Source organism: Mus caroli, unplaced genomic scaffold (genome assembly GCF_978045245.1).
Source record: "Mus caroli unplaced genomic scaffold, Mus_caroli_1 scaffold_2, whole genome shotgun sequence".
Taxonomy (NCBI): Eukaryota; Metazoa; Chordata; class Mammalia; order Rodentia; family Muridae; genus Mus; species Mus caroli.
This window is the reverse complement of record NW_028227257.1, coordinates 122,628,115-122,640,471: the sequence shown is the minus strand read 5'-3', so window position 1 is coordinate 122,640,471 and position 12,357 is coordinate 122,628,115. Positions and strand designations below refer to the sequence as shown.

Genomic DNA, 12,357 nt, shown 5'->3' with positions numbered 1-12,357 from the left:
TGTCTTGCTTACTACCCAAAGATGCAAAGAATTTGTCATGACTTAGGAGTCTCTGTGGACCTAGTCTTGAAAGAAGGCTTATACAACTTCTATAAAACTCACAAAACTACAAGAAATGAGGGAAATAGAGGGAGATAAACTAATTTTCATTGGGTGCTTACACCCTCTGTGCTTGTGTGTGCTCATCTTATTAGCTTGTATACATCTTTCTTTCCTCCATATGATAAGGAGAATATCTATCTCTTCCTTACAACTAAGGAAGGATATGACCACCTCACCAACAATAGATAAAACCCAATGACAATTCTTGCCAGTGTTCTGATTCTCAAATCTACTGCCAACATTTTAAAAATTATTATTAATGAATCATTTTATGTATTTGCATCCCAAATGTTCTTGCCTCCCGGTCACCCTCACAGAGTTCTTCCTCCCATCCTCCCCTTTGCCTCTGAGAACGTACCCCCTGGGCCATCCCTCCTCCTTGGATTAAGCCACTACCAAAAGCATACACAGGCTAGTCTGAGGTCCCAGCACATATGACCAGAGGACTGCCTTGTCTGGACTCAGTGGGAGAGGATATGCCTAATCCTGTAGAAACTTGATACCCCAACATTTTTAATAAGCACTGTCCCCCAAATTTGTTTTTTGAAGACCAGAAGGAGTTTTAAAATTCTACTACAGCATCTTTTACATATAATGACTAACCTTTGATGGCACACTTTGTGGTCCAAGAAAATTCTTTGGTAGGAGAATGGGGCTTCACATTTCCTTGACTTGGCTTAGGTTATTGCCGTTTCTAAGAAACATGCTGACATGTCTTGTCAACTTGAACACAGAGTAGCCTTGCTAATATTTGACAGAACTAATTTGATCAAAATACCGACTTCCTGAACACTGGAAGTACTTCCTCACCCTTCAGCATACACAGCAGCTTTCTCTTTTCAACACTTATGCAGAGCTCCCCCCTCCTTTCCCGTGGGATGACACAGCTGTTGTTGCTACAGTGCTGTTTTATCACGAGCATCAAATTTTCTCAGTTCTGCTTGCTGACATTCAATTATCTGTCATTCAGAGGACTGCAAAACCACCCTGTGCCATGATCGCAATGCATCATTAGCTTCCCCCATATTACATTGGAAGCATGCTTGTAGATGTCAGAAAACCTTCTCTCTAGTGTTGGCTTAAGGATAAAATAGGGTCATGGACATCACTTACAGTGGCTAAGACTCCAGCATTCCCAGCCTGTCCTGATTTCATGAATGGCTTACAATGATTTTCAAGGAGCTCTTAGGCAAGATAATGAGGTTGAGACAAGCCAGGCAACACCACCTTGTTGTTTAATACTTCTTGTTCTTAAATACTTCTCCATTTATGTTGAACACAGCCAAGAAGTCACATCTCCTACAATGACCTTAATAACATGTATAAAACTCACAAAACTATAAGAAAGAAAAGAAAAAGAGAGAATAATTATCATGGAATGCTTACACTCTCCTAGGTTTTGTGCATGCTCATCTTATTGGCTTGTGTACATCTTTCTTCCCTCCACGTGATGAAGATGGTGTCTGTCCCTCCCTTACACCAAGCAAGGATACGATCATCCCAGCAATAATAGACAAACCCAGTGTCCATTCTATCTGATGTTCCCCAAAGTATTTCCACTAGAGCATGCCTCAGTCATTTTGTTTTAAAGTAATAGGGTTATCAATGTAGGTGAGCTCAGGTAAGACCCTGGATTACAGATTACTGCTTTAAAGATAAGGAAATGAGTTTGGGTAAAAACTGTTATGGTCTCTCATGAATGTTTCATAGGCAGAAAGTCAACGTTGGGCCTCTCTAATTGAGCAGCTGAAGTGTAGATGTCTGTGACAACCCTCATAGGATTTGTAATGATTGATGTGCAGCCTTGATATGATGTAGAACTTTCGACTTTCTGTCTCCCGGACCAAACTGGCCAACAGAAATGTAGAGGGCTGCTACTCCATGAACCACAGGACCAGCCTCCCTTCCAGCCTTTAAGCAAACGTGGCAAATGGTTCATTTTTTAACAGGGATGGGAAATAATATTTCAGGAGCCCTTCAATTTAAAACACAAAGAACAGCTTTTAACTTCAACTTGCTTTACAGAGTGTGTCAGAGCGATTTTACAACAGCTGCACAGGGTATTCGTTAATTGTTGCAAGCCAACTACCTAGATGAAGAGGAAATGCTAACCAAAGCTAGTGTGCATAATGTTTCTTTTTTGACAAATGTTCATTCCATGGATGTTTTGCATAAGCCACATGAAGTGTTATAGTCCTTTCTAAGGCTTGGTGCATAGTGTTTCATATGAAAGACAGTAAATCATCAGATTTAATAACTGTTTTAATCTGCGGAGTTAAATGACAGTGGCTGTCTCCATCAGGATCCCTGTACAAGTTTTTGTGAGTCCTCTCTTGGAGAAACAGAATGAAAATTCTCATTTTCCAACACAGAGGCTGACTTTGAATATGTGGAGTTCCTAATAATGGCAATCATCATCACATGAGTGTAAATAAATGTATTTATACTGATAGATACTTGACAGTTCAAAAATAGTGGTTGTAAGGTCATAGATAAAGCCTTTGTATTAGATGTTGAAGCTGACCATTTGAAGACATCATTTGAGAGAATATATGCATGTGTGTAGACATGCATTGTGTATGTGCTTCTATTCCATACTTTAAATTGGGAAGGAATAAAATCCTTAGGTCTCTTCTTACAGCCTAAATGAAGCATGCAATGGCAAGAGACAGCTGGGGTTCTCTGCGCTCTCAAGTGAGTTTCCCTCAGGATCCTCTGCAGAATTTCCTGTGGATTTGCTGTGCCCACAGTGTCTCCATTATTGAACATCACATAAAATTACATTTGTGGAGTGTGTAGGATTCTTACTTTATACATACTAACTGTAAGAACTGGTCATTAAGGAGAGAAAAGGAGAGGGGGCAAGAGACAATCAAGGAAATGGTTTTGCTATTGATTAAGTTTGTTAATGGGAACACACAACAAGTTCATAGAAGAAGTATTTGAGTTTACTGTATTCTAAATAGCCACCTCTTTTGCTTCTGACCAACTGAGGTTATTACAGAAAAGGAGTCAAATTCACAACTTTAAATTTATAGGGAAAAATAATCAAAATTACTTTTAAACTTCATTTTCAATATTCTCCTGAGCTGCGAAGAAGATACTAGTTGTTACCAGTTTGTTTGACTTCTGGTGCCCACTACTCACTCTCTCTCTCTCTCTCTCTCTCTCTCTCTCTCTCTCTGTGTGTGTGTGTGTGTGTGTGTGTGTGTGTGTGTGTGTGTGTTGATTGTTTGGCTCAGGCTTCCCATGTGCTGCAAGAGTTGAACACACATTATGCTCTTCATATTATGTCATGACCTGCTATTTTAATATTGGAAAGTATAACGTTTAGAATTAGCTTTTATAACCTTCTTATTATAAAGCAATGAAAGTTCAGGCTTCAAGAGAAGTGGCTGCTTTTCTCTTATCATTAAACACAGTTCCTCTTTATTATACTCTAGAATTTCTTTTTTAAAATTAGGTATTTATTTCATTTACATTTCCAATGCTATTCCAAAAGTCCCCCACCCGCTCCCCCACCCACTCCCCCACCCACCCACTCCCACTTCTTGGCCCTGGTGTTCCCCTGTACTGAGGCAGATAAAGTTTGCATGACCAATGGGCCTCTCTTTCCACTGATGGCCCACTAGGCCATCTTCTGATACATATGCAGCTAGAGGCATGAGCTCCAGGGGGTACTGGTTAGTTCATATTGTTGTTCTACCTATAGGGTTGCAGATCCCTTTAGCTCCTTGGTTACTTTCTCTAGCTCCTCCATTGGGGGCCCTGTGAATCCTCCTCTGTAATTACTTATTTTAAATGTTTTCCTTGATCACTTTGAGAAGCGTAATGTCAGTTGAAAGTATACCACAAATAGTACCTCATGTGAAATGCAGAATAACATGATCAATGTGTCAGAAGAGGGTAAGTACATTACCTTGAGGGCTACAAAGATAAATGTGTTTTTCATATTGTTGGTACCAATATGCATCTAAAGCAATTTTCTTCTCAAAGTAATAGAAAATTTTCATGCAGAGTATATATCTAATCACCAGAAGTGCTCACAGTTTCACATATAATTATTTAAAAATCTCTTTGAAACAAATAATTTTAGTTAGGTGTTCTCTTGATTTTTGTAAAGTGCATTGATTGATGGTCTAAATAGCTGCTTACATGAAAAAAATTCTCACTAAATTCTAAAGAAATATAGGCTGAAAACCTGAAACAAAGAAAACAAACTTTTATTGAAAGGAAATCAGACAAGGAAATTCTTTATTTAACAGCAGGTAGGTAGGTAGATGATAGGTAGTCAGGTAGCTAGATATGTATTATATAGATGACAGATAGATAGATGATAGATAGATAGATAGATAGATAGATAGATAGATAGATAGATAGATACTGAACCAGACAAATTTCATGTCTTTAAATATAATATGAAACTAAAAGTAAATTTCATTTTCACAAAGGCATAAAGCTATTGTTAATTCCCATTCGTCTGTCAACAAAAGATAACTAAGTCATCTAAGACATGCCAGCAGTCACATAATCTCCAACAAGTATCAGGTACCAGAATCCTTCTCACCCCCGAACCTGGAATCCCGAAATCTCAGCAAAATCTTCATGAGTGGGTATCACTTGAGAGTAATCTAGATGAGTTTAAAGTATATTAATATACCCCTATGCAATCTGAACAAGACCTTCATTTTTTTTTCAGATTTCATAGACCCAAATATCCACTTACCACCACCTTGTTAACCAGTTGTTAACTCTGGCCCTGCTGTGCTGCGATAGAATTCGGCAAAGTATAATGATAACTGAAGAATGTTACCAAAGATCTCCTGATGCTGCGTTGCTTTGTCCATAAGAATAAATGAAATCCCAGTTGAATATACCTTAAAATAGTCTTTGTGGACAGAATGTTTCATAATTGTTTAATTTTGCGATAAAAGGATCCCGTGGAAAAAGTCCAAGGTTATGTTATAGTTTTGTCACGACCTTTAACTATATGTTACCCATTTCATATAAGCTCCATAGTAATGCAACATCTCCATCTAACAAAACAAGTGTCACGTGGGTAGGGCAACAGTGTAGTCCTGTTACTTAAAACTGGGCTTTGAAATTAAGTAGAAAATGGCAGAGCTCATCAGGAATCCAGGAAAGCACACAGGTTGTCTCTATGGAATAATCAAAGGCTCTAAATTAAAACAGGAAAGTGTGCCAGTCCATCAGTCTCCTAGCCAATGTTATCAATAAATACAGCATTTCTCTCATTTCATTCAGAACATGCACATTTGTCCTAAATGAAATCAGCAGGCTCAACACTCTAGGGGTAACAGATCTTTTACATGGTCAGGTTGTAAAGAATTGCTTTGAAGAATAAAAGAAGCATGGTAATTCAAACTTGAGTCTTTTAAATACTCCATAATAGTATACGATACTATGGAAATATATTATATGACCAGGAGGAATTAAGGAAGTTGCCATGAGATTGTGTGGGATTTGTTACACATAACTAAGCAATCATCTAAGAGGGAATAGCCCTGGCTTTTACACAGACAGAGTGAAGCAAACAACGGGATGAATAGCACAATGAAGGCTGTATTACAGTCAGACAATAAAGAATTGTCTTTCTATTTGGAACCAAAAGATATTTTTAATCTGTGATCACAGAAAGTTCAGGGCAATATATACAGAATCATGAAATGAAAATTTGTGGAGCAAACTATCCGAGAGTATAAATATACTTTTTCATAAATATTCAATGCATTATTTGATGTGTTGGCTCGGGTGGCACTCCACAGGTGCAGTTTTAAGCTTCTTGATTTGGGCGTTGGTCCAATAAATCATATATTCCCTATGACTATCAGCTTTTCCTCTAAAAATATATGCTCACACCCTACTTCTAAAATAGTCTAAGATAATTATTTTTCCATTTTCATAGTAACTAGTACAGTTATGACTGCCAGTGTCTCTCATTTCTAAGAAAAATAAAAACAGCTTTAAGATACTGTTAATACAAGAAAGTGCAGTAATGAAGTAGGGCATTTTCTTAAAATTGTGCTAAAATTGCCATTTTTATTTTTAATGATTCTCATTGTGCGAGACAAGACTTTGTTTTCAGTAACAAAAATGAAAACCATCATCCAATACAATTCCCTACTCAATGGCTCCCCAGTCATCTAGGCTCTCTCTGGATCAACTTCACAATTGATTTAATTCATATGGAAAGCATAAAGCCTGCTGACAATTGCCTAGCCTTTTAGTGAGGGAATTCACTGAACAGTTGCACCTAGAAAGGAGATCTGCTAAATTTTTACTCAGTAGATGCCACAGAAACTGACTTAAGATATATTTTTACAACAATTAGAAAAGAAAAAAAAGCCAGAATCTATAAAAACTGTGTTTGATGGAGGTGGGGTTTAATTTTCGGCTTCTCATTGGCCTGAAGAAAAAAAAGAGGCACCAAGAGAATGATGAGAGGCATGTCTACTGTTCTCTTTCCCTTGACTTGCCTCTCTTACCATTGCTACTTTTAAAGACAAATCCTACCAGGCTTAGCTCTGTGACAATGCTTACCTGATGCTATATTATTAGCTTACTTTTTTTTTTTAAAGCAAAAACCCAGGAATGAATCTAAAGCTCATTGGTTTGAAGTTACCCAAATAAGTTTTGTCTATGGTTATTTCCATGTTGCTTTATGGTGAAGAAGACATTAAGCTTGCACATCTTGCAAATGAGGCAGCAGAAGAAATCTCAGCAGAAGGAAGTTAGAAGTTAGCTTTTCTTTAACACTCCCGACATTCCTCAGTCCCCATTAGTTTATAAGTGCATCATTGACTCAAACTCATCAATTCTCTGTTTGGTGTTGCCTTTCCTTATTTTCCGATAGGATATCGTGTTGTATCTGGAATAAGAATTCCTGGCGATATCTCCCTTCTTTCCAAACACTGGCTGCTCATCTGGGGTCCCCGGTTGGGAGCCGGGGCTGCCTAGTGGGGAGTTCTCCCTTGCAAGGCTTTCCTCTTTTAATGGAGAACCTTCTCTGTGTTTTCTCTTAAATTCTATTACTCGAACTTCATCTTCCTCTTCAGCACACTCATCAACATCTTCCTCATTTATCTCTTCATTCCAAACTTCTTCTTCTTCTTCTTCCTCGTCACACTTAGAATGCAAGATGTCAACTGGACGAGATTTCTGGAACCCCAGCCATTCGATTTCAGTTGTGCTCGCATCTCCTCTCTGCTCAAGCTGTTGCTGGGCAGTTCTTTCCTTCTGTCTACTCACTTCCAGGTTACTGCTGTTCAGAGGAATCTTCTTCCACGGATGCCCTGCAGCAAAATGAACTAGTGGGTGAGACATGCTGGGTTTCAGAGCATCTAGTGGCTATTCAGTAATACGCTAAGCCATTCTTCTGGACAATGAGAGTCCAACTTGTGCCTTCTGGACTGTGACTCGGGGTTGCCTGCTAAGTTCTAGACAATCAAATAGGTTTCACAGTCAAAAAAGGGTTTACAAAACCCTGCATTTTATACAGTTAAGTGCATACCTCAGCATTTAAGTCTTTAAAATGCTAATGAGCATGATATGTTTACAGAAATGTCTCCAACACGACCTCCGTTGACTGGAATTCTTTTGTCATAGACTGGTGTATTTAGGAGGATTATCGTTCTCTGAGGCACACTTAAAATTTTTCTCTTGCAGTAATTATATGTGTGTGTTTATGTATATATGTATGTATGCAGATCATACATGTGTGTGCATGTATATATTTTATATGTGTGTATATGTACACACTCAGTAAAATGTTTGGGTTTACTTCATATCAACAAATATATCCCACAAGGACCATGCAAAAAATGCCTTAGGCTAAAACTCTTTATTCCAGAGAGTAAATGATGTCTGCCCATGGCTAGTTTTAGACGCTGTCTCTGAGTGTGGCTAGGAAAATGGATCAATGGATCAATGGTTAAACTTACTAGCTACTCTTCCAGAGACACAGAGTCCAATCCCAGTCCCCACGTGGCATCTCACAACTATCGCTAACTCCAGTTCCAAAGGATCTTCTACCCTCTTCTGGCTTCTGTGGGCAACAGGCGTGCACACAGTGCACAGATATGCATGCATGCTAATCATTCACACACATAAAAATGTCACCAAATTAAGGAGCTACAAAAAGGAGCAAAGGCAGGCTAGACAGGTGGCTTAGTGGTTCCAGCAACTTGCTGTTTCAGCAGAACCAGATTTGGTCCCGGCACCCACATGATTGCTTCTCTCTATCACGGTCCATGGAATCTTGGACTCAAAGGGGAAAAACAAGTTTACAGAGGAAACAGACTTACAGGGAGAACTGTGGAGGGGAAAAAAGTTGGCAATGGCTGTTCACCTTGTTTATAGGCTCTTGTGGCATAGGAAGAGAATGGTGAAGTCACATGTTCTGGCCTGTTCTCTATGGCTAGGTAATGTTTTCTACATAAGCCTGTTATGTGTGCATAGTCTATGATTTTGTGTAACTCTAGTTCTAGAGAATCCAATGCCCTCTTCTTACCTCCAGGAACCAGGCTAGAGATGAAGGCACTAACATACACACAGACAAAACACTCATTATATATAAAATAAAAATAAAATGTTAAAAAAAAAAAAACAGAAGATCACAGGTCCCTAGATATTCAGAACTCAGGAATTTATAAGTGGGCCACTGAATCGTACACAACATGGCTTAAGATCCTCTACTGACTTCTAGAGATTCAGCTCTAGAGCTTATGTTGGGCTTGTACTCATATAATGCTAGGTTCTCCCGTCGCCCCAAATGACAGCAGAGCAACGGGGTTAGTTGGTGCCATGTTGTGGCTTTCAGAAGACTTAAAGCACTATAATCATTTGTTTCAAAACAGCTGGATCATATTAACACAATTCACTAGCGTTTCTCGAGGTTATAAGAACGAACAGTAAGAGAACAGAAGTTTTTACTGAACATGCACACATAACAGGCTTGTGTGGAAAAACGTTACCTAGCCATAGAGAACAGGCCAGAACATGTGACTTCACCATTCTCTTCCTATGCCACAAGAGCCTATAAACAAGGTGAACAGCCATTGCCAACTTTTTTCCCCTCCACAGTTCTCCCTGTAAGTCTGTTTCCTCTGAAAACTTGTTTTCCCCCTTTGAGTCCAAGTTTCCACGGACCGTGATAGAGAGAAGCAATCATGAATTACCACCCACACTCATAATAATAGCTGCCCACTTGATATTCTTTACATTGCAAGGAAATGTTGCAATGTAGAGTTGGATATTGGCTGATATTGGTCTGTGTTTTGGTGTGTTCTCCCACCAATAAAACACAACACAGCACCACACACACACATACACACTGAGTTTTTTATTCATATTCAAAACTCAGGCCCAAGACTGTCATGAATAAAAAAAAAATCATCCTTCGATTTAAATTGATTAGTGGTTTTTTTCCTCAATATTTTTAGCATCTTATTCTTGGCAGGCATATTCTCGTAGGAGACTGTATTTTAAAGGGAAAAGGCACAGAAACCAGCACCTCTGTCACAGAGTCGGAAGTGCTGTGTTAAGAGGGAAAGGGGGTGAGCACAGGCAAATTCACTGGTGACACCATGTCACATGAGAACCCCGTCCCTCTCCACTGATCAAAAGGCACATGCCTTGTGACCTTTGTTTGCAGTGGATCTCATTACGGGTAAAGCAGCTCTAGGTGGATGACCATGAGCCCTGCCTTGATAGACTAGTAACATTAAAAACAGAAAGACTGAAAGGAATGCAATTATGGTCTTAACCTTCACAACTGCCTGTGTTGAGATGATCTTCCTGTGATTCCTCTGTGATACCAGCTACTGCTTTGCTATACCTACGTACATGTATGTTGGACAGCAGAGAATATGTGAGTTGTCTAGGCAAAGAGAGAGACTCCAAAATTCCCAATTACCTCCCTGTTCTCCTTGTTATTTATTCTCCTGTCCCTTGGGGCTTCACTTTTGTTTTGCCTGGTAGGAGCCTAACTAAATTGGTTAGGTGCCACATGCTGGCTTCAGTTTGAGGATAAGCTGTTTACAGCTTCTAGCGAGGGAAGGAATGATTAATTAATAGATTCTATCCTGCGCTGAAACTATTTGAATGGAAATCTCAAAAAACCAAGAAAAAAATGTAACTATCTTCTTAGAAGAAATGTTTAGAGGATTTTCTGACTTTGTCTACTGACTATACTTCTATACTTGAAATTTAGCACTTGAAATTTAGCAATGCTACTTTCTTGGTCTTTTTCTTTCACAGTTGTTTAAAGATCATAAAATTATTTTTATCACTCTGGGTCATTTTTTGATGAAACATACTTATTCTATACTTCTTTCAGACATAATTTTCCCACATAGTAACTGGTTTTATAACGTTACTTTAGATCGAATGTCAATAGGAAACTTTAGACTAAACCTGTTTTTTAACCACCCCAAAAGCTGCCCAACACCCATCTGAAGTACAAATTAAAGGGAGAGCTGGATGCAGTGGGCTAACCTATCAAGACATAGCTATCACTTTGCCATGCCAGGCAGTCAGATTGACCCAGACAATTTGGGGCTTGAGCCATCTAGAAAGCTGGGTAAGGTGGGGCATGGCTCAGGTATCTGCCCCTACCAGCTTGAAGATTTTGGAGTCTTTCTTTGGAACTGCTTCTTTATAGCACACAGGCAGTACACACATCTTATACAATTATATCACATCCAGCTAAACAATTATGTCGGGAAACTAGGATTCCCGTTACCTTCTCGAAAAGCCATGTCTTCTGCACTTATTTCTTGGAGAGAAAGATCTTTGATGGCCTGGTGAACAACAAAGAGGTCCTCTTCTGGGTTTTCTAGGGAGAAACGCAAGTAATATAACATTTCCAACACATATGGTTAAAGGTTCACAAATCATTGTATTTTTCTGATTCCTTTAAATTTGATTGCATTTGTTTAATAATTAGTTTCCACAATGATAATATCTCCATATATATATATATATATATATATGTGTGTGTGTGTGTGTGTGTGTGTGTGTGTGTGTTAGATGGATTAGGATCTCTTTAGGATCTTATAATTCTGAGTTCCCCTTTTTCTCTTTGTTTTGCACATTAGTTCTGTGTAACCAGCAATGGACCTGTGGTTCTAACCATTATAGCAGTAGTTACCATTGGATTACCATTTAGAAATTATGTAACAACTCAATAAAGGTGGCTGCTTTCATTCTGTTTTCTTTCAGTGAAAACAATCAGGGGTTCAGAAGAGAAAACAGCAGAATTGCAGAGCTATCAGACAAGCCTGAGTTATGAATCAGTATGGTAGGAAGCCCCTATTGTGTATAGGGACTGTATTTCTTGGGTTCAGCTTATTTATGTAATATTAGTTAATATATATATATTTTTGAAAAGCTTGTAAGTCGAAACAATTAAACTGAGAAAAAGAAATACTTTACCATTGAGGATCCTCTCATCTTCAGGCCCTTTAGGTAGTATGTTCGCTTTAATGTTTCCAGTTTCTTCTTGATTTTCTTTTGCAGGTAAATCTTTAAGACTGGGTTCAACCCTGTAGTATGGCTGGGTCTCATCTGCATCAGTTATCTCCTTCTTGGTTTGACTGATAGGCTGTTGGCCATTCTCAGGTGGTCTGTCCCCATTGCACTCTGTCCCGCTCAGTGTCACAGGAGTATCTGTCATGATGTTCACTGAGGTCTGACTTAAGGACGCAATGAAGAAAGTAAGGGAGCCGATCTTCGATAAGCTCTAATGCTGTGGTTCCTACAGTTCGAAACCTAAAGTAGAAACAAACTCTCAGTCTGACATGCAGTAGCAAGATTCCTCCAAAAGGTTTTCAGGGCTTAGAATGAATATGATAGGGTTTGTCAGTTTGGTTACCAGCCCGGGAGCAAAACCCAGCCAATCAGCAACATCCCCACCACCTCACAGCTCCAGTCTCAGAATTAATGTTGCCTTCAATTTGCATAAACAAGCAATCTGAAGCAATCAGGCTTTTGTGTTGGCATGCAAAGGGGGACTTGCTGCTTGTCAGTCCCCCTCTGGGAACAGAGATTTTTGTCCCTCTCCATAATGGCCCATTGTAATTTTCCTTGTAACAGGAGCCACAATTGTTCCCAGGCTTTAATCCAGAGAGAATGACCACCTTGAGGCACATTAGTTCTGTGTAACCAGCTTAACATTTCCGAACAGATTTGGTTCGAGTAAAACCTCAGCTATTTTGTAGGAGACAATGGCATCAT

The 12,357-nt window shown here is 39.1% G+C and overlaps 1 protein-coding gene across 1 annotated transcript; it reads right to left on the bottom strand.

Annotated features, from left to right (window-relative positions):
* Nucleotides 1–4,354: 4,354 nt before the first annotated feature.
* On the bottom strand, nucleotides 4,355–11,976 carry Ermn (ermin). Its single transcript, XM_021157045.3, has 3 exons — nucleotides 11,557–11,976; nucleotides 10,865–10,957; nucleotides 4,355–7,415 (listed from the first exon to the last, which is right to left on the bottom strand). Exons 1-3 carry the CDS (start codon nucleotides 11,795–11,797, stop codon nucleotides 6,907–6,909), a joined length of 843 nt encoding a protein of 280 aa, XP_021012704.1. The 5' UTR covers nucleotides 11,798–11,976; the 3' UTR covers nucleotides 4,355–6,906.
* Nucleotides 11,977–12,357: the final 381 nt, after the last annotated feature.